At 42.3% G+C, this 22,500-nt stretch overlaps 2 protein-coding genes across 2 annotated transcripts in view; both read left to right on the top strand.

Annotated features, from left to right (window-relative positions):
• Positions 1-76, top strand: part of FAM149A (family with sequence similarity 149 member A) — a 10,228-nt gene extending 10,152 nt beyond the window's left edge. Inside the window, exon 11 of the mRNA XM_029086637.1 lies at positions 3-76. Coding sequence (XP_028942470.1) covers positions 3-76 — 74 coding nt within the window. The remainder of the gene's footprint in view (positions 1-2) is intronic.
• Positions 77-6,490: 6,414 nt separating this feature from the next.
• CYP4V2 (cytochrome P450 family 4 subfamily V member 2) lies at positions 6,491-19,972 on the top strand. Its single transcript, XM_010174579.1, has 11 exons — positions 6,491-6,701; positions 9,594-9,706; positions 10,868-10,953; positions 12,031-12,221; positions 12,637-12,706; positions 13,925-14,051; positions 15,563-15,754; positions 17,077-17,179; positions 17,531-17,665; positions 17,837-18,016; positions 19,674-19,972. Exons 1-11 carry the CDS (start codon positions 6,491-6,493, stop codon positions 19,847-19,849), a joined length of 1,584 nt encoding a protein of 527 aa, XP_010172881.1. The 3' UTR covers positions 19,850-19,972.
• Positions 19,973-22,500: the final 2,528 nt, after the last annotated feature.

Raw genomic sequence — 22,500 nt, 5'->3', positions numbered from 1 at the left:
AGGCTCAAAGCATTTTTACAGATCATTTCAGAGAAATCCTCCAGCCTCAAGGAGGAGATTTCAGATTGCTTCTTAACCCAGTTTAGGAAGAAAGAGAAACCCTCTGCACTGGATGAAAGACTGAAACACTGAATTTGCCAGCTAGTATCTTGTGTAACAAAGATGATGTGCAGGATGCTGATTTCTGCTGAGCCTTGCAATCCTCAGGATGCCTGCATTGCCTTCTTTTAAAGTTGGCTGGCCAGAGGTTAGCTTAAAAATTAAAGCAAAATGAAATAAAATGGTTGAGATCCTAGAGTTTTGAGTCTCTGCTCTGTTTGCAGAGTCAAGATGCTGCTGCTGCTGCACTTTCTTCTCAGGCATTCCTCCTTTTTCTGTCTTTCCTTAGGGAATTGTTGTTTTACCTATAGAAGCAAATAAGTTATGTTTAGTCCATTAAGTCCTGTTCTCACTTTTTTGTTTCCTCAGTGTTAGATGTTCTAGTCTATCCAAATATACACAATTTATAAAATTTATGCTTTTAAACAGGAGTTTGTGGTATCTCCTCTTTAACTCCTGTTTTAACATTTCTCCATTTTTCAGTCTGTCTGCTTACTGCAGTTGCTCTCTTGTAAATATTATTTGTCCTTTTTCTTCTTTTAATTCTTTTGAGACGGAATTCATTTATTGTTTCTACTTAACGTTGTTCTATTCATCAACTGTTGTGGGAACTGCTGGGATAAACTTTGTGTACAGGAAACTGTTTTCCCTGTCAGGACAAACATGTTTGTACATCGTGGGCAATTGAACCTGCATGCTGACAAATCAGTAAGACCATTCCCACTTCTTGAGGTTTCTTATAGAATATTGTCTGTTATTCTACAAATGAGTCATATTTTTTAGTATCCAAGCCTTCAAAGTTTTAACTTGAAAATATGAACTTAATTGATGAAAGCATTATTTCATACCTCTTTGTGTTGACCCCAATGGGAAGATCAAAGAGGAGACTGGGACTGCGTTCTGCCCAGAGATCACAGCCCTGATTGGGTCCCTGGCTGTTAGTACTGTGTGTGCATTTGCAGTCAGCAATTCCCCCTGCCATCAGAGAGCCAGCAGTTTAAGTAGATGTGGTTGAAGGGGAAAGGGAGGAGGAGAAAAACTTAATTATTTGCCCAAACTGTGCAGGTAAGAATAGAATCAGTTTCTTCTACTTGGGAACTAATACCAGTTCTCCTCATTTCTTTTTATGAATATTGAAGGCTTGGTAAACCAAGGCAAAGCATTTGTAATGTATATTTTCTATGTGTACTGTTCATCAGATTTCTGGTTTGTATAAATGGTCATCAAGCACTGCATTCTTTTGAGTAAATGAAAGCATTTTTAAATTACTTTCCTGGCTTAGTATTTTTCTTTGGCTACACTAAGTTTATTCACTGGTGGTGTTACGGTATAGTATCTGAGGAAGCAGAATGCTTTTGCTTTGGAGTTGCAGGTTGATTTCATTCAGTTGTGTGTCAGTGTGATAAGGTTTCTTCAGTAATCTGAGGTCAAAGATGACATAATGTTCAAAATTCACATTTAAGTCGTCTTCAGAGGTGTGTCCAAAATGAAATTTTATCTCATCAGTGCTTCCTCCTCTACTATATAGACATTCACAAGAATGCAGAGAAATTATGGCAAAACGTGCCCCTTACCATCTTGTGGCACTTCATGGCAACCCAGATCTTGTTGTGGACTAAATGAAAAGATGAATATGTGCTGATTTGGTTCTGTAACAGCAAAAGTGGGGACCACAGTGAAGAGTGCTTCATCATCTGGCACTTTGTGAAAGAGAGAAGATTGCTGACCTCTTTGGAGCCATGGAGCTGTGTCACTGGATTTCTGAATGGAGAGAAGAGTAGAGCAACAAGCATCTGCTTCTGAAGCTTAAAAGGAAAGGAAAGAGCTGCTAATTACTAGAGTTGCAATGGAACGCTCTCAGGTGGCAGAGAAGAGGGAAGAAAGAGGTTTGCTGGCTACCAGAAGTGGTTTAACACTTTTCCCTTTTGGTCAGTTTTCAGACACCTGACAGAATCATGGGTCATTTTATATCCTGATAATCAGTCAGTTGGATAGAGTTCTTTCACTCTTGATTTTTGCTTTTGTCATGGTTGTGGGACTAATGAGTCTCACTTTCCATACTACCTGCACACCCAAGTATTTATGAAGCCTACTTGTGCACAGGAGTAGTGTTGAAGTGAATGTCTGTGTAAATCTGGACCTGGAGGAGTTCAGGCCTGAGCGATTTTTCCCTGAAAATTGTAAGGGAAGGCACTGTATGCTTTCCACATATTTAACGTTGTCGATAGTGTGTGTGTATCCATCGCTTTTTTAGCTGAGGTCTCTGGTCTCACTAGTGGACGATGTGGAGGGAATTTCACCCCATTTTCCCTGTCAGTCTTGCAATGTTTTCACTGTAGGATTTTCAGCTGGGTGGAGGTGTCAAGGTGTTGGCATCAGGGGTGCTGCTGGGGTGGCCTCTGTGAGAAAAGGCTAGAGAAGAGAACACAGACAGTTCCTGCCAGCTTTGTATTGGACCTACTGCAGGACATAGTTCAGCCCATCAGCCAAGCTGGTGGCACCTCTGTCAGAATGTATTTAAGGGTTAAAAAAAAAGCCAAACAAAAACAGAGGAGGAGTGCGGGCAAAGAGAGAGCAAAACAGCAGCGCAAACACCGAGGTGAAGGAGGGGGAGGAGGTACTCCAGGCACCAGAGCAAAGATTCCCCAGCAGCCCATGGAGGGGGACCCATTCGGGAGCAGGATAAAAGTACAAGGAGGAGGGAGCAGCAGAGAGGAACTTTTTAATCTTTATTTCTCCCTTCCCAGCTTTCTTTTTAATTGGCAATAAATTAAATTAAATTTCCCTGAGTTGAGTCTGTTTTAGCCATGATGGTAACTAGTAAGCAATCTCCCAGTTTTTTAGCATGACTGATGAGCTTTGTCATCCTGTTTTCTCTCTCTGTCCTGTTGAGGAAGGGGAGTGAATGAGCAAATGGGTGGGTGTCTGGGTGCTGGCCAAAGCTAACCCACCACAGCTTCTGACAGGCTGTTTATCTATCGCTATATGTATGCATCCACATCAAATGTGGGCAGTGAATTTCCTAGAGCAAATCTTCCATGTTGCATGAGTGAGAGTGGACAGATTTGTAGTCCTCTGTTTCTGTGACTCTCCCTCACAGGTTCTTACAGATCTTAAACTGACCCTTTTGTTTGTACTCCATGACCTCTGACTTGCTTTGTGTGATGTGTAGCATACTGCTAAATGCCTTCTTTAAACTTGCTGAAGTTTAGCAAGGAGAAGGCCCTGTAGGATATAGCCAAACCACAGAACAGTGGGCAGAATCTCCACCCATGACCTTGGGATGGGTTGTGGCCATCTAACTTGGGCGTATACTTTTTCCTTGACACACAGATGAATAAACATTGGTATGATGCTTTGATAGCTACTTAGTATTAATAACAACATCACTGGTACATTATCAGAATTGCTTTACAACAGCAGGCTGTGTTCTGAGGGATGAGTGGTGGCCCAGGCTGCAACCTGGTTCGTTGCAAGGCATGTTACTAGCCTGTCATGCATCTATCTTCCTGGCATGAAAGATTTTGGTTTCTTAGAGAGGTGGCAGACTTTTGTATTCTGTTTGGGATAGTTCATTCATGCAAAACTTCACATTTTGAAGGAATCTGAAATGATGGCTACAGAACAGAGCAGTTGTTCCTGTATAGTGAAGACCAGGTTGCAGAAACCATAGCAAGGTATGCTTGGTTGAGATGAGCATCACAGCAATTAGTCTGTCTCTGAAAAACAGCTGTGGTGTCTGTCTCTCAAATGCAGTTAATCTCCTTTACCTGTGTGAGGAAAGATAATCCACAGAAGGATTTGAAGCTGGAGTCTTCCTCAAGCTTTGGGCTTTGAAGCCTAGGTTTTTGGGCTACAGTGGTGTGAGGTTCAGCATCAGACCTTAAAATTTCTGTTCTGAGAATGAGGGAGGTCTCCGAGGTGTTCAGCACTAGCGGTGTTTCAAACAGAGGCATGTGGTATATTTTCTTTGTGCAGGTGATGGCTCTTGTAGTCTAAAAATTGCCTTTTTTTTCAGTGTGAGTAGCTGTCTACATAAAGTTTAATCATGTTCTAATTGTGTATGTTGAGAAAGAGGGACACCCTTCCTAAGAAAAACCCTTCCTAATTGCAAATGAATTTTAGTGATTGCTCAGTTAGCAAGCAGTTAGTCTTGCTTACTGTGGATGCTGTGTGTTTTGCAAGGGATGGCAAAAATGACAGGTATGTCTTGGCTGGGGCAAAGAACGAATGCAAAGAGCATACTACAGTTTTTCAGAATACGTTGTGTACTTGCCTTTTGCCCTTCTGTCTTATCAGATCCATTTTAGCCTTGCTTTGCTTTGGGTTTTTGTTTTTCTTGCTGGTAACAATGATTTTTTTCGATTTCTGAATCCAGATCTGCTTTTTAGGGACCAGCAGAAGCCAGTGTAATCGCTGTGCTTATGGGCTGACATAGCTCCCTGACAGGATGCATGCCTTCTGTCAGCATGGGCACATAGGCTTCCAGTTAGGTGGGAGGCTGAGTAAAAGCGGATTTGCACTGTTACGTACATTTACAGAAACAAAGATTCACTAACCAGTGGAGTGCCTGCTGAAACCCAGCACTGAGCAAATAGCTCTCTGGGTGAAAAAGGAATGCTGATCGTAATCTGGTAGAAACTTGTCTCCTACAGAATATCCTCCAAGATTTGTAATGACTGCAAGTCTTAGTGACATAATTATGCCTTAGAGATACCAGACCTCTCATTTCTTCTTTCTTGAATATATCTTTTATATCTCATTCCAGTGTAGCTGCTGCCTTTTGTTAGTAGCAGCATCACCATTGCCAGCTGCTGGCACGATTTTGCAATGCTTGTTCTGCTTTCCCCATGACTTTTCACGTGGTCCCTGCTGTTTCACTGTTTTTCACAGTTTTTCCTGCAGAAGAGATTATCTGCAGTCAGAAATGCAGATTTTGACTCAGTCACAATTTACTGTTTCATCTAATTATCAGTTTCATGAAGGCAACAAACTGTAAGGTTTTTATAAAGAAAAGAGGATAATTACCTAGTATAATTACCTAGCATGTTAACAAAGACAGAAGTTGAGCTTCTTAATCCTTCAAGCTTGCTTCCTTCCTGGGATGTCACCTGAACAAAAGAGGGGACTGATGGCCGTGTAGTTTGCCTTACGTGTTTACAAGACAGAGTAGTTTCTCTTGCTTTCTGTCACAAACTATTACAAATAACAGCAAGAGTAGCAAAGTTCATTTCCAGCTGTTTACCATGCAGAAAAATGCAACCGTCAGCATTTATGATAGTGTTTGCTGGGAGATTTCAGGACCAAAGTGCCAAAATTTACTCCCCTCTACTGTCAAGGGTCATCAGCCCCTCCTCAGCTTCTGATGTTCTGAGCTTTCTCTATTTGTGTTTTTTATCTTTGTTGCTTTGTTTACAATGCTTGTTGGTTTGCTAAAAAATGCCTGTGCAGTCAGTTTTGGTACAAAACAGAGAGGAGAAACATGACTGTGGCTACAAGAAGCTTTTGTGGTATATTGAAGGAGTGAAGTTTTGCAAATTGAGTATGAGCTATGCTGTTTTTCACCAAAATTCTGTTTGACCACAAGGTTTCTGAGCACCAGAGGCTTTGAGGAGCAGGTGCCCAGCAGCCTTGCAGCAGTGAGAAGAAATCCTGGCTCCTCCTGAGGCAGAAAGGACAGCAGGCTTTATGGTGGGTATGGCACCACTTCTACCCAAGCACTTTGCAAGTTGTGATACTGGTGCTGCCAGTTGTGTTACTGGCACCTATTGGCCTGTGATTGAGCATTCAACAGTGAGATCAGCAGAGAAGCATCATTGTGTTTTGCAGTGCTGCTCTTGATGGTGGGTCTGTATGGGCTCTGGTTTGTGTAACCCCTTTGAGCCGATCAACTCAAGAAAGGTACTCCTCATCTGAAGCACTTTAAACCCTTCATGCATCATGTTGGAGAGCACTGGAGCAGTTCTGTATGGCAAACCGGTGTTCCCTGAGCACCTAAAAACAGATGGAGAAAGACGGTGTTCCAAAAACCCATCCTCCCCAAATCAGCGAAAAGGTTTTTCTCTTGACGGCAGTTTGTGTCTTTTCCGTCTGAGGTATTACACCGGCCTCACTCTTCGCTTGAGTCCGAGGAGCCAAGTGAGGGCAAGGAGATGGCACTATTCCCTGTGGCTGCTCTGCCGTCATGAAGTGCTTGCAGGCAGCCTCTCTCTCTGCGTGTGTTTTTTATATCTTTGTTTATTTTCCTGGCAGGAAGCTGCGCCTCAGGGCCCATGTGACAGCTCCGCCTCCCGCGCTTGTGGCCCGGTCCCTGTACACGCCCCGGCTGCTGCTGGCAGCGGAGGTTCCCTGGTAGGGATCGAGGTTGGGAGCAGGAGGCTGAGAGGTGGCGATGGAGGTCGTGCAGGAAGCTGCAGGAGGACCCCAGCTGCTGCACTTGGGGGCTGGGGTTGTCACACTGCTGTTGACGGTTGTGACCGTGTGGTCTCTGCCCTCCCTGTTGGATCACTGGAGACGATGGTGGGTTGCGAAGCCGATCCCGGGTGTCAGCCCCTGCTATCCTGTGCTGGGAAATGCTCCCCTCTTTGAGCGGGATGGAGAAGGTAAGGGCAGCTTGTGCTGTATCCCAGCTGTGAGGTCCCTGCGCTGTGTGGGGCTTTGCTGGAGGAGCCTGTGCTGCTGAGGCGCTTGGGTGGTTGAGCTGTGGCTGGCTGGGGCAGGTTGTAGAGTGTGACATTGGCTTGAGGTCTCTCTGGGGCTGTGGACAACCTGCAGAAAGGAACTGTGTGAGAAGTGGGCAGTGGAGGGGAAAGGAGAGAAACTGGATAAATGTGAGGTTGTTATCAGTAAAAGCTCAGGTGGAGGGTCTGTCTGGCAGTGCTTTCCAGATGCTGATGTTGGACTCAGACCCATTTCCACTTGATGGTGGGGTGGAGCATGAAGGCTATGGAATGTGCTTTTGTGACAGAGGCATGCTGAGTGCTCTCAGAGGAAGTGCTGTTTCACAATGCAGAACACACTGTCCCCCTGGCTATTAGCTGCGACTCAAACAAAGCTTTTAGCATGGGAAGGAAAAGTACTTTACTTTAAACAATATCTTACCCCAAGTGGGCATGTGCAAGGGACTTCAGCATGCTGAGCTGCTGGGTTGTTTTTGGAATTAGCTATGCTTTAGGTGTATGAATTAGGTACAAAAGAATCTGCTGAGTATTTGCAGTATATCCCTCAAAAGCAATCTTTGTGCTCACACTGATCAATGATACTTTCTTTCTGCCAGCTGCTTGAGACAGCACAAAGGTGCTGCAAGTTCCCTTCTGTTAGGTACGCGGTTTTGCACAGGAGCACATTTCTTGAGGAGTCTGTGGTGTGAAAGTGGCTCTGGCTGTGCTGTCAGTGGACCAGCAGACTCTTCTGAGTGTGTTTGTGATGCCTGTGTGTGCTGGTCTGCTCTGTGCACATGTGTTCCTGGCTGTGCTGCCAGAAGGGAGAGCAACTCGTTCATGGGAGGATGGTGAAGCCAAGGGTGACTGCAACGTGGGCATGCACATTGCCCAGTGCTGACACATGCTGAGATGTAGTCCCTGTGTTTACAGGGGTGTACACTCGTATCTTTCCTCTGGATCCAGCCTCGTATCTCAATACAGGTAGGAGAGATCTTTGATGGAAATGAGGGCAAGCAGCTTTCCCTGAAGTTGACATTGGGAAAACAGTAGCAGCTTCATAATCAGGATGTGTATATGAGCCTAACTGAGACAAATATTTTTTTTTTATTATTTCTTCCTTTTTAAAGCTTCTTAAAATAAAATAAAATTCAGCATTACTTCTATCTCCAGAAAGCAATTTGATGGAGACTCTTATGTTCTATGAGTCTCTTAATCTCCTTTGTTAGCAGGAATCACATAGCCTGCGTGCTTTAGTTAAGTCCATGACAATCCCTCTTTGTTCTTATTTATTATGTAAAAATTAATGAAGTTTTGGTTTATAATATTTTTAATTAAAAATATGTCAAAATTGGTAGTTTTTATAAACAAGGGTAAGGTTTTATAGCAGAAAGAAAAATGACTTTTCATCTGATGTTGATTTTATTTATTGATATCAATAGACAAATACTGGAAAACTGTGATATTTTAATCATGGTGATGTTAGAAAAATCATATTAAAATAGTAAAATAATCTTGACACTTAAACCTTTTGGATGAGGTGTCATCAGAATTTTGCTGAAGACTAGGGAATGCTGTATTTGTATATCTATTAGGAAACAGGGTTTTTTTTTTTACTTTTGATTTGAGGACCTTTGAATTTGCAACTCTGCAGAAGCCTTGGAGGGAATGATTTATTATTTAATCTGGTTTCTGAAAGGGCAAAGGCACATTTAATCCTTGAATATCCTGATAGCAGCCACCTCCTTTAGAACTGCGGGATGAACCCGATTGGCCTCTGTGATAACTGGATCTGTGATCAAGGGAAGAGCAGTAGATGGTGTTTAATTTGATTCATTGAGGTCTTTGATACCATCTCCCATGCTTTCTGTATAGCTAAAGCTGACAAGGTGCGGAATGGATAAGTGTATAATAATGTGGGTGGAGAATTGGCTGGATTGCTGAGCTCACTGGTGTGAAGTCCAACTGGCAGCTGGACAATAGTGGTATCTCTCAGGTAGTCCGTGGCATAAACAATCCTATGAGTCTTTGTGCCGTTAGAGATGGGACCATCTGTATTGCCAAATCCACGGTGGCCCTATAAGGGTCACTTACCCTTCAGTAAGATTTCTGAAAGGACAAGTGTGGAATTTAATCCTGCAACAGCCAGATGTCAAAAGCCCCTGCTAGCATTGCAGACCATCACTGATGATTAGGACTGTGAGAGAGTGAGATGATTTAAGCATGTTGGACTAAGAAGTAATTTGTTTGCAGAGAAACAATAACAGTTTAAGGGCTCCAAAGATTTTCTTCAGGAGCCCAGCTATCAGAAACTAGACATTTCAAGGGATAGCAATTCCTGTGCAATGCATCACTTCTGTGCACACCATAAATGAAGTACTTCTCAGTGAGGTCTCAGATGGGAAAAGGCTTGATGCTATACTTTGAAAGTAAAGAAGAGTCTTGATACAGCATTTTGGCTAGTGTCAGCTAAGCCAAAACGTAAGCATAGCCTTGATAAAGTATGATTTGACTCTCAGCTGTTACGAAGAACATTGCAATACAGAATGCCCATGCTGCAGTGCTTTTGAGACTGCTTAGATCAAACTATCTTATCTCCAGCTAGGAGGGGTTTCTGTAGAATAGAGTGCCTTCAAGAGCATAGCCATGAAGAAATGCTCCTGCAGTATAGCTAATAGATAAGTGCAAAATATGCTGTTTGGTCATAGTAGGAAGATAAAACTACAAAAAACCCCATAGTTACAGTGCATATGATGAAAAACAGTTAATTACAGAACTCGCTTATTTAGCAAAACCCCCTTTTAAAAAGATACTGATCTGCTTTTTTCATTACAGGTTTTTTTAAACAACTACAAGTTTATGTTGAGGAGTTCAGGAGTTTACCATTGTTCAAACTTTGGATAGGACCAGTGCCTGTCGTGGTTTTGTATCACCCTGACAGTGTGGAGGTGAGTGTGTTTGTCTCCTGTCTATTCTACTGTGATGCAAAGCAATGTCACAGAATCACAGAATGTTGGGGATTGGAATGGACCTCGAGAGATCATCTAGTCCAATCCCCCTGCCGGAGCAGGAACCTAAATGAGATCACACAGGAAGGTGTCCAGGCAGGTCTTGAATGTCTCCAGAGAAGGAGACTCCATAACCTCCCTGGGCAGCCTGTTCCAGTGCTCTGTCACCGTCACTGTAAAGAAGTTTCTTCTTAAGTTTTAAGCAGAACCTCCTGTGTTCCAGCTCACACCCATTGCTCCTTGTCCTACCATTGGGCATCACTGAGAAGAGCCTGGCTCCATCCTCCTGACATTCACCCTTTACATATTTATGTCCAACCTGTTAGTTTCTATTCTCTCAATGTGAAAAAAAGGGGACTGATTTTACCTGAGATTGTCCTCTGACCCAGTGCTAAAGAATGGCTGAACGTGGAAGAATATAAAAAGCCTAGTCTTGGAAAAAAATAAATACTGAAGATGGCCAGCAAATAAAAGCAACAGCTCAGTAATACAAAGAAGCATGTGTGAAGCTTTCACATGTGTGAAAGCTTCTACTCCCAAGATCAAAATGGACAAGCAGATAGCAGGGAAGATGGAACCACTGAAATAGGGGCAGAACATGAGGAAATGCAGGCTGCAATGCCAGTGTCTATTTGACTTCTACATTAGGACTCAGTGGGTCTGTCTTGATGCCATGAAATGTAGTTGTTATTTTTACTACTGACAATGATTGTCCCTTACCTGGGATGATAGAATTGTTTCTTTATTGGAGTGTTTATTGAAGAGATGGTACTTCTTGCAAGTTTGAATAAGGCTGGAAGCCGTTGAGTTTTCTTTAAACTCTGTCTGTGACATTGTAACATGGATTTTTGTTTTTCAGGAAGGTGAATATCAGTGGTAGTTTTTGGGTATTTAATTCTCAGGATTGGGATATTTACAGAAAGACTTAGGGTATGAACTCAATGCCCCTGTGTACCACCTTGTACTGAAATAGTGTGCATTTTACTGTGGCTGAAGGCAATTTTCTGGAGGAACTGAGGTTGTGTGAAGTAATCTCAACTGAAGAAAACTCTCTCCATCTGGTGAGTGATGTTTGTTCCTCTCCTTTCATTTTTCTGACAGGTTATTCTGAGCAGTTCAAAACACATAGAAAAATCGTACCTGTACAAATTCCTGCATCCGTGGCTGGGCACTGGACTTCTGACGAGGTATAGTGAAATGCAGATGCATTTTTGTCTTTTTGGAATTCGCAGGGTATATGACTGGAAGAGAGCTTGGTGGGCAAAATGCCCTGTACCTCTGGACAGAGATGTAGATAATAGTTGTAGAAGTCTTATTCTTTGTGATGGTTTTTGGTTGCTCTTTAGCAGCTAATGTCCAATAGAAATCTTTTGGCATTATCTCTTTCTTGGCATATTTGGCCATTGTTACTTTTTCATTCAGAGGCTTGAAATGAATGTGAGTTTTGGGATGTTGTATCCTATGGCAAGTGGTGTCATTTAGTCTGCAGTGCTGCATGGTGGATGTTTTGAATGTTGTGATGTGTGTCGAGTGGTTGGACTGTAGCAGAACTGAGACTGTCTGCATCGGGTGCGTGGTCACAGGGCCATGACATTGCTATCACGGAGACATGGTGGGACAGCTCGCATGATTGAAATGCTGTCATGGGTGGTTATGTCCTCTTTAGGAAAGACAGGCCAGCAAGACTGGGTGACAGAGTTGCCCTTTATGTGAGAGAGCAGCTGGAATGTATCCAGCTCCACCTAGAGATGGATGATGAAGTGGAGAGCTTAGGGGTGAGAATTAAGGGGCAGGCTAACACAGGTGACACTGTTGTAGGTGTTTATTATAGACTGCCTGATCAGGATGAGGAGGTTGATGAGGCCTTTACCAGGCAGCTGAAAGTAGCCTCAAGATTCCAGGCCCTAGTTCTCAGTGGGGACTTGAGTCACCCTGATAGTTGTTGGAAAAGCAACACGGCCAGGCACACACAGTCCAAGAGGTTCCTGCAATGTGTAGGCTGTATTGCCTGAAGGCTTTTTGGCATCTCCTTTTGTTGAACGCAGCTATAGAAATGGCGGCTTGTGCTTTGGAAAGAGCTGGAGCAAGAAATATTTCCATTTTGCTTCTTCTTGGGGGTGCTATGGACAGCTTGAAGAGTCATCTGCAGCATGTCCATCTATGAAGGTGTCCTAGGCTGCAGTTTTTACTGTGGATTTCCTGTGATGGTGAGGGTTTTATTTTTGACTTGGAGTTTTTAACCCTTCTCCCTGTTAATTTTGCAGCACTGGGGACAAGTGGCGGTCACGGAGGAAGATGATAACTCCCACGTTCCACTTTGCAATCTTAACTGACTTTCTAGAGGTTATGAATGAACAAGGAGGTATTCTGTTGGAGAAACTTGAGAAGCATGTTGACAAGGAACCATTTGATATCTTTCTGGACATCACTCTATGTGCCCTTGATATCATCTGTGGTAAGTCCTCTTCAGTTATTGTGGCAGGGCTGTAAATGACACAGAGGCTCTTGAGTACAGCTGTGATGTGTTGTGTGAGGAGACAGATGAAGAGGAATGTCTCTGGATATTGTGTGAATGCATGTTCATTCTCCTAAGGCCATCTTTTCTCCTAGGGTGTCTTGTTACATCTGAGGAGGTGAGTTTGTGGGATGGGCAGGGCAGAGGTAGCAGTCTGAAGTGAGGTTGTATTGAGAAGCAGGGTTCCTGGGCATGGAAATGTAAAGCTCATCGTCTGGAAAGGGATGCGAGTACTCACCTGTTGAAGGGATGGTGTGGTGATGGTCAGAAGCTGGGAGCAGTGCTAACTTAACGTGTACAGGCACTCTTCATTTCACTTTGCACTTGTGAACTGTTGATGATTTCCTTCTCCTAGAAACAGCGATGGGCAAGAATGTGGGTGCTCAGGAGAATAAGGATTCTGACTATGTTCGTGCCATCTACAGGTAAATGGATGTTTTCCTTGGCTACTTTGTAGCTGGGCTGGGGTTGAAGTTGATGGTGTCAGGAGTTCATCTGCTGTGGGCCAGGGTGTCACAGATGGAGGTAGAAAACCAAGAAGGCAGGAAAACTTCTGCAGACTTTGATGCGTTTTCTGGTATGAGTGTATGCAATGAGAGGCTGAGGCTTTTGAAGAGGTGTCAGCTGCCGTTCAGTTAATCCATTGATACAGGAGGTTGGAAAAAAAAAAATGGAGCTGCAACATTTCATATCAGCATGAGTGGCAGAATTGGTGCAGGTTCAGACAGCAGATTAAAGCTGTGGTGCTGCTGCTCTGTAGTTCATGGCAGTTATTATGCCATTCAAATTGTATGTGACTGTTCAGTGGATTAGGAAAGGCACAGTCTATATTCCTACCACACTGGTGTATCGGCCTAGAAGAGGTGTAGCTGCTTGTGACATGTCACCCCTAGTCTTTGATGGGGTTTGTTGAGACAGGTGTGTTACGAAAAAAGGAGTGGAATTAGAGAGTTTGATTGTCATTGGTTCCTTGGCCTTTCCCAAACTGTACCATAAGTGGGCCTGAAGTTGGCCTAAATGTAATAGTAACTCCTCAAAGTCTCTGCAGCTAAAAGCATATGCAAGAGCTGAATAAAAATGGCAGTCAGCCCTTCCAAATGTACTCCAGTTGTGTTTGAGCATACTTGAAGTCCCATATTCTTTATTTTATTTTAAATACTTTTCACGTGCAGTCTTGCATATATGGTATCTGGACAGTCAAGTAGTAATGTAATGCTTTCAAATGAGTGTTTGAGGTCTCAGGGAAAGTATTTTGGAACCCTGACCTGAGTAGTCTTTTCAGAATGTACATACATTTTCAGCAATGCTTTACTGATGTGGAGTGGGACTGGACTGGATGACTTAATATGCCTGTTTCAATAAGATTCCAAATAGATGAAAATATGCTCTCCTTCTCAGAGATCAATGCTTAAAGATATAAATCATTGTGATGCTGGGACAGATGACAGAAATTTGAGATGGTTTAAACTCAGGAAATAAATACGAACACCCTTTCCTTCAGATGGATGAGTTTAAACACACACAATATGTTAAGTTCCACTTCACTGGGGGAGGTAGAACTTTTTTTTTTTTTTCCTTGAAAGTGTACTTTAAATTCGTTTTTTGTCAAGAAATGTTACATGATGTAATTGTTGTGCCCCTAGGATGAGTGATCTAATCCAACGGCGGCAGATGAACCCTTGGCTTTGGCCTGATCTTGTATATATGCTATTGAAGGAAGGAAAAGAGCATGAGAGGAACCTCAAGATCCTTCACAATTTTACAGATACAGTATAGATTCTTTTAAAAAATATTTTCTTTAATGGTACATTTCAGTTGTTGGAGCAAAGTCTTGCACTCAGTAGAGAACTTCCAAATGGGAATGAGGTTCCCATTCCCAATGGGAATGAGGTTCCCCCTTGATATGCAGCTATTAAGAGGAGAACTGTCTCTCTGTTGGGATGCCAAGGAATTCCCTGAAAAGAAGACAACAGCTGACTTCCCTGTCAGGAGCTCTGTTGTATTTAAACAAGGGAGTATTCACCTACAAGGGAGTGAAAGGACTTTCAAGTCCTTGACAACTGGAACAAATAACAGGAATTCATTGAACTCTTGTTCTGCCCCAGATTCTCCATATCTGAATCACCTGCAACAGCTCACTGCCAAGTTTGTAGCAGTAAGCACAGGGCTCTACTTGGTAATGCCGCTTGGCCCAGCCATCAGAGATTAAAGCCTGTATTCATTTTCCCCTATTTCGAGCAGAGCTGCTGAGATGAGCAAACACATGCAGGTCCCCACGTCAGCAGTGAGACGCTGACACAGAAACCAGTAAGCATACGTCACTGACTTGGCATAAAATGTGTTCTCTCACCATGTTAGACCGTGCAAGTAACACCTTTTTCTCTCACCAAATAGTTCCCATGGTCTTCATGCCAACAGTTGCCCTCCCAAATCTACCGTTAGGATGCTACCAGAGAGGCTGCTTTTCCTGAAATAGATATATGCACTCCACAATGTCATTGTACCAGTGCCCATGACAAAGGAAATAAGAATTGGACAGAATTGAATGCTCTAGAGCCTTTAGTTTTAATTTTATTTTTAATCATTTTTTGTTGTTGAGAGCAATACCAGTTTATTGAAGGGTTCTGTTTTGCTGTTATGACAATGGTGGTGACAGCAAGAAATCTCTGTCTGTCACTGGGGCTATGCTTTAACCTAAAAAAGGGAAATTCAACCATTGTTCTCATATTGAAGAAAATTTGGGAAGCTTTAGTGTAGTGTCTCTGGCTGTGCTATTTGTAGTCTTGTTGCAAGGTCATGGAGTGGATGCCATTGCTTCTCTTCAGTCTCCTGAATTCCCCAGAGGCTGGAGGTGTGATCCTTTCATTAGTTGTTGGATAGGGTTGAGAATTTCTTCTGGGTGATTGGTCTGTTCAAATTGTGGTGATGTTTTTTGATATGCTATCACTATTGTTGACATTTAGGTTTGGCTTGTTCCAGATATTCTGGATGTGTTTACACTTCTAGATGATCAACAAGTTGTTTGCATAGTTTGGCTGTTTATTTTCTTGATTGCACAAAGGCTATTCAAAGTTCATTCTATTGCTTGGGACAAGAAGGGTTGGTCATATTTCACCTACTAACACAAAAAATCAGTTAGCGTTAATGAGCTAATGACAGCTTTGCTAATTAGGTCATATAGACTGCTACAGATGGCTGTTGTTTTAATAAGTAGGGATCAACCTGTGTGAAGTAGACTGTATGTATGTGCATCGTATCTAATGTAATGATTCTCATCTTAGGTCATTGCAGAAAAAGCTGCAGAGCTTGAAAACACCAAGCAAACAAAATATGATACTGATGGCAACTGTGAAGAAAATGGCTCCAAAAAGAGAAAAGCTTTCCTGGACATGCTGCTGAGTGCAACAGATGATGAAGGGAACAAATTGAGCTACAGGGACATTCGTGAGGAAGTGGATACTTTCATGTTTGAGGTACCCAAGGAACCCATTGGTTTGGTTTTTTGTTTGTTTGTTTTTTTCCCAGAACCTGAGATTCAGCATTTGCAGGTAGTGACTCTTCCTTTTCTTAGTTCAGGAGGTTGCTTTTAGTGTGAAGTTATTTTAGCTCTGGAAGCCTAAGAATAAATCTCTGTAGGGCAGAAACTACTGAAAGATAGAAACGTTTGATCTAGAGTTGTATGCCCTGGCAAAATGTTGGGCAATGCACATGTGGCAGGTGCTGCCTATGTGAGCAGGCTCTACTCATGAAAGTCAGTACTAAGAGCTTAATGGCTGCTGTGGGCCGTGGGCTCTCAGCTTCTATTGCAAACCTCATTAATGCTAAGGAGACCTCTAAATGGTTTCAGTGTTTTGCCTTGCATTTTGTTGGCTCTCCTCGCATTTTGTCCCATGCCACGTTGACTGTAACCTCCTGGTTCCATTGGCAACTGTGCTTTGGTGTACTGTCTTCTCATGTCTGGTTCCCTGTCTAATGAAGTATCTAAACAAGACTTTTACAAGTTTTCCACACACCTCCATGAGGTGGACCTTAAGTCTGTCTCAGAAGAGTTTAATTCAGGGTCATATTACTGCTGTTGTAACCTGGAGAAACTCTCTTCCGTAGCTGGATTTTGAAGAGATGCAGCATCCTGAGCTTCACAAGTGCACCTTTTTAGTACCAAAATCCTTTGTTGGTCACATTTTTCCTTTTCTGTTTCCCTCTTTTTTCTTTTTCCTTTTTTTTCTTTTTTTTTTTGTTTCTCTTCACTTTGTTTTATTTCCTCTCCAAGATTTTATGCAGTGCTGAGAACTGTAGTAGCTGATCCTCTTCTCATAGGAAACCAAGAAGTATTTCCTCCTATGGCCACTGTATTGTATCTCATTAGACCCTTTTTTGGATAGTTTTGTAAACTATGAACAGATTGTGTCCATTGTATATTTCCTGTAGTAGTTGTTGGCCCACTAGATGTTATGTTGTTGACTGGACAGTAGGCAAAAAGATGAACATACATCTGTTTGTGTAGATACTGATAATTCATGCATCCTCTGGGAGGCAGAGGGATGTTTGCTTGTGTTATTTCAACACTTTTCCCTTTTAGTCAGTTTTCAGGCACCTGACAGAATCATGGGTCATCTTATATCCTGATAATCAATGCATTGGATAGAGTTCTTCACTCTTGATTTTTGCTTTTCTTGTGGTTGTGGGACTAATGAGTCTCACTTTCCATACTACCTGCACACCCAAGTGTTTATGAAGCCTACTTGTGCACAGAAGTAGTGTTGAAATGAATTTGTTTGTACATTTGGACCTCTAGGGCCATGATACAACAGCAGCTGCTATGAACTGGGCTCTCTACTTACTTGGATGTAATCCTGAAGCCCAGAGGAAGGTTCACAGAGAACTGGATGAGGTGTTTGGTATGTTTCTGTTCCCCCTTTCGTTAGGGTTGTGGTAGTGGTTGCATTTGTGAGTGGGGATGTGGTGTGTTATAAGCCTAGGTGTAGAAGGGGAGGTAGGAAAATGCCTTGTGGTCCTTCTGGAGCTTTCAATAGCTAGAGGTGATTGGGATAGGTACTGGAAGGTCTGTAGGAGGGTACAGCCCACCTTACATCTTTGGGGCAAGGCATGCATGTTCAATGTATGTGTAGCACCTTCTCCTATGTGATTGTGATGTGTGATGAGAGTTCCTGGAGGGAGCTGGAATGAGCTTGTTTAACCAAAAATGGGGGGTTTTGGTCTTGCTCATCCCCCTATTTGTTTTTGGACAGGCAACACTGAGCGTCCTGTTACAATGGATGATTTGAAGAAGCTTCGGTATCTTGAGTGTGTTCTGAAAGAAGCCCTTCGGCTCTTCCCTTCGGTTCCGCTTTTTGCCCGTACCTTGAGAGAAGATTGCTATATTAGTAAGTAGTGTCCTGCATTTGCCACTTCCTATCCTGCTAGCATCTCCTTAGTGGAGGTGTTTCCCAAGTAAAGAGCAGTGTTGGTTTTTTCTTTACTGTGCTGTTATGTATAGAAAGTCACTTATTTGCTGTTGTTTTGACCCTTCTTCTCCCTTTCCCTTTTCTGTTTAGGCGGATATCAGGTACCAAAAGGCACAAATATTCTTGTCATAACTTATGCCCTGCACAGAGACCCTGAGATCTTCCCTAACCCAGAGGAGTTCAAGCCTGAGCGATTTTTCCCTGAAAATTGTAAGGGAAGGCATCCTTATGCTTACGTGCCTTTCTCAGCTGGTCCCAGGAACTGCATTGGTAGGTAGCTAAAGAGGAAGCCCTTGTAATGTGATAGAGCTGCTTTTGGTAGCTGGTAACTGTGGCAGCAGCAAGTGTATTGGAAATTTAAGTCTTGATGTGCCTGCTGGTCATGTCCTGTCTTCTCCCCACCCCGCTCCTGAATTCTGAGCACTCTCTCCCCTGAAAGCCTCGTACTTGAGCTGCCACATTTTCTTTCTTCCCAAGGGTTTCCTTTCTTCTTGGGGCCAATGTCTATCATGCTGCTGTTTCCTCCTTAATGTCTGTGTGGCCTGGCAGCTTGTTAATGGGCTCCTGTGTTAGGACAGGATTGCTTCCAAATTTCTGATCCTCAGTGTCAGCAAGACAGAACAAGAGAAGGCAAATGTCCTGCACTTGTTTTGCTCTGGAAACATCTCATCTGTGTATCTCCTGATCTCAGGTGTGTGTTGAAAACATGCAGTCTGCAGCTGATGTATTCTTTCCCTCTTTCTGACACCATTCTTGCTCTAGTGTTTTCACTGTCATCCCAGAACTTGTTAGTTCTTCAGGTGCCACTAAGACACTTGGCATTTATCTGTGCTCAAAGTAGGGGCATTACTGTTTGTATTGTAGAACACATGAAAAGACTGTTCTCTGCATGGATCTTAAGTGCAGATAGGGAACATTAGCAATTGCCGTGCCATTTACAAGAACAGCAAATACAACAGCTTCAGGGTTTTTGGTTTTGCTTGCTTTCTTTATGGGGAGTGGGGTTTGGATTTTTTGTTTGTTTGATTTTAATTTGTCTCATTTGGGTATAGGTGCCCTTCTCATAAGAACAGCAGACTAGATCTTCCCGTGTTCCAAAGAGGAATCTAATTTAATATTACATGTCTAGCTAGTTCCTGGGTGTACAGGGGCATGTGCGGGAGAGATGGTTCATTAATATCATTACAGAAATACATAATTCTGTACGTTCGTACAGACATCCGTCTGTGCGTATTGTACAGAAGGGAGCACAAAAAATGTTTTGAGCACTGGGTTTTGTGTCCTGTTCCCATTTTCAGTTTAGTTTGAGTGAACTGCCTGGATTGTAACACTTGTTTTGGTTTCCCTCATATTTCTCTGTTCTCCCCTTTCCTCCTTCACCTTCTTCTGAAATGTAAGTTGAACTTTGCCCTCTGTGCTACCGAATCATCAGTGTGTGTGATGCTTAGTGTTCGCTGAAGGAAGGTCTGTCTGTCGCTGTTGCAGTTGTATCTCTTTTACTCCTCTGCTTACATGGAACAGCGGGATTTGTTTCTCCTCGCAGTCCTTGTGCTGCATCTTCTCCTGCTCTGGTCTGTCATCCATTCCCCCTTGCCTAGTCCATCCAAGAGACATGACAAGGCTGTGTTTTGTGTTAGTTCCGTGTAAAATGTTGAGTGTTTCCTCTTTGCTGTTTGAGTTCTGTGTACTGTGGGAAAGAGGACGTGCAGTGAGTTGTCCCAGGAAGACCAGAGTGCTAGTTTCAGTAATATCCATATGATCTTGATCTTAGCCTAAAGCCAGTTCTGTTCACAAGGCAGATGCACAATCCTTGCTGTCCTTGTTCCGAGGGGTATCACTGGGAGTGTACAAATGTAGCAATTGTTGATGCAACCTGACAATAACTTCTTTTTGTTTTCTTTTTATTTTTCTGCCCTGTAACTTGTAGGTCAGCGCTTTGCACAAATGGAGGAGAAAGCTCTTCTAGCCCTCATCCTGCAGCGCTTTTGGGTGGACTCATGTCAAAAGCCAGAAGAGCTTGGTATAACTGGAGAACTGATTCTTCGTCCAAATAATGGCATCTGGGTTAAGCTGAAGAGGAGGACCAATGCTGGATCAGAATGAAAGGAAATTCAAGATTTTTTTTCCCAAAAACTTCCAAGCTATTTAGGCTGAGATATATTTTTAAATCAGATATTTTGTTGGCAGTCCAACAATTTGTTGAAACTAAAGTCATTACTGGTTGTTTCATTAAAGAAGATGTTGTAATAGCCTTCAATTGCTCTACTTTTCCAGTATGTGTCAACTTCATGTTCATCTTTGAAGTGCAAGTCTTCATACATCAAATATTAGTGCCTTACCTACTCAGATGAAACGATACTATTGCAACAGTGCAAAAAACCTGAAATTATGGTAGTAACAACAGTAATGGCTGTGATGCAGTGATCTGGTTATATTCCATAGCATATGCAAGGTAATTGATAGTCCTAAATCTCTTTATAATTTTCAGGTCTCTTTGGTTCTGAAGGGCACAAGTGATCAATTCTTTCCCTTGAAATGTTTGGTTTTTTTATGTTTTGGTGAAGACTGTGTCTCTGAAGACAAAGCAAAAATATCTGATTATTTCACTCCTCCTTTGTAAGCATTTACAGCAGTTTTTAAGTAGTGAGTGCTCTGAATTATTTTTAACAAAGTGTACCATAAGCATTAATCTGTATAATCATACCATGAACTAGATAGCATGCAAATTACACACAGGATTTAATAATGCCTGAAACACTGTATTATTACAAATTTTGAGAATAAACTTCTACTATGCCTCAATATGGAATGAAATTATATCTGTAAAAATTACATGCCTGGGTGCAGGTAAATTACTGATGGATAATTATTTATCGTCAGTGCTTCTGGGGTGATCAGTTGACCAGATTTTACTGTGTTAGTCAAAGCTGAAACAATGAGCCAGTCTGCTGTTGCCTTCTAGGGTCCTGAAGGCAACATAGAGAATTTCTTCCTAATTGGTGTTAAAGAGGAATTACAATGATGGAATAAAGTGCCTGTGCAAGTTTCTGATTGTACCTTCAAGACAGGTCAAAATCTGCAACAAGCCACACAGCTAGAGAACAGACTCTCTGTGACTTTTTTAAGTGTTGAAGGAAAAGACGATGCAAGCTGAGGTCCTCTAGCTGATCTGCCCTTTAATTCTGCCCTGTACTTTAGCACTTCTTTTGACTGGTGTGTGTTACCCCAGCATGACCCTGTCACTGTACAAAGAAGAGTGCACACTGATAACCACACCTCTGTTTCTATCTGCTGGTGCAGCAGTTGCTCTTGCCACTGTGGCTGGTGGTGGGGGTTTTAGGTGTGCTATCACCTTAAGAAGGTAACTGGATGAGAAACTGGAGGTCAGAGACAATACAGCTAATATGGACTAGTCCACCTCTGATGATTAATGTGTTTCAGAGTAAGAAAGGAGTAATCTGTCCTTACTGGTTTTGTTGACCTTTACAGATTCTTTTCTTTGATCTATTTCCTTGTGCCCTTTTGACAACACTTAGTGGTTTAATACCTGGGATACTGCTGCACTTTGTAGAGCATCAGAATAGAGAGAAAATAATTCCTATGTTTTACAAGTAAATTAAAGGTTTTCTTGAACCTGCTGAATTCTTTATATTCTGATAAACTTAGCTTTTACCATTTTCTCAGGATCTTTTAAAAAGAAAGGATTTAACTGCTTAGTTTACATAAATGAAATCACTGACCTTGGCAAATTGTTATAGTTGCTACCTTTCTTTTGCCATTAAGGAAACAAGTCATGTAACCATAATAATACTATTACGTTCTTCAGACTTCATCTTCAAAGGCAGATGTCATTGCTAGATAATAACAAGAATTCAAGTTTACAGAGCTAATTGTCAAAATTGTTTTTTTTATAATGAGATAACTTTCGAGACCACCTTATTGAGTCATTTGTCATATGCGCATTAACATATGTTTTCCAGAGAGACTCTAAGGTAAGGAATTATTTAACGCTTTTGAGTACTTGATAATGTGAGCTTTGCAGGTGTACAGGATTTGCATCCAGAATATGTTTTCTAGGGCATTCAGTATGTAGCTGAGACCTGGAGAGCATACCTCATGTGTTTTGATAAACTGTATGCTTAAATTGAGGACTTTCAAGACAAATGAAAACTAATATTAACTTTTTTTTTTTTCCTTCCTGCAGGATCTATTTTGTAGAAACAATTTTTAAAACTTACCAAACCATAAAAATTGGTGACTATGTCATTTTTAGGAAAGACAGGCCATCATGGAGAGGTGGTAGAGTTGCTCTTTATGTGAGAGAGCAATTAGAATGTATTGAGGTCTGTCTAGCAGCGGATGAGGTCCGAGTTGAGAGTTTGTGGGTACGAATCAAGGGGCAGGCTGGCATGGGTGATACTGTTGTGGGTGTCTATTACAGGCCACCTGATCAGGACAAGGAAATTGATGAGGCCTTCTACAGACAGCTGGCTGCAGCCTCCCAGTTACAGACCCTGGTTCTCATGGGGGATTTTAACTACCCAGATATTTGCTGGAAAGCCTACGCAGCCAGCCACTCACAGTCCAGGAGGTTCCTCCAGTGCATCGATGATAACTTCCTGATGCAAATGGTGGATGAACCAACTAGGAGAGGGGTGCTGCTGGATTTTATACTCACTAATAAGGAGGGTCTCGTTGAAACAGTGAAGGTTGAGGGCAACCTTGGCTGCAGCAACCATGAGAGGGTGGAGGTC

This window comes from Antrostomus carolinensis, unplaced genomic scaffold (genome assembly GCF_000700745.2).
Source record: "Antrostomus carolinensis isolate BGI_N321 unplaced genomic scaffold, ASM70074v2 scaffold30968, whole genome shotgun sequence".
Lineage (NCBI taxonomy): Eukaryota > Metazoa > Chordata > Aves > Caprimulgiformes > Caprimulgidae > Antrostomus > Antrostomus carolinensis.
The sequence above is the reverse complement of the archived record's forward strand: the minus strand, read 5'-3'. Positions and strand labels throughout refer to the sequence as shown.

Bases quoted from the DNA above. Each gene is read 5' to 3' on its own strand.
- CYP4V2 (XM_010174579.1), top strand. From the start codon at position 6,491: ATGGAGGTCGTGCAGGAAGCTGCAGGAGGACCCCAGCTGCTGCACTTG. The intron at 12,707-13,924 runs GTAAATGGATGT...TTGTGCCCCTAG, and splicing joins TATGTTCGTGCCATCTACAG to GATGAGTGATCTAATCCAAC. The intron at 17,666-17,836 runs GTAAGTAGTGTC...TTTTCTGTTTAG, and splicing joins GAGAGAAGATTGCTATATTA to GCGGATATCAGGTACCAAAA.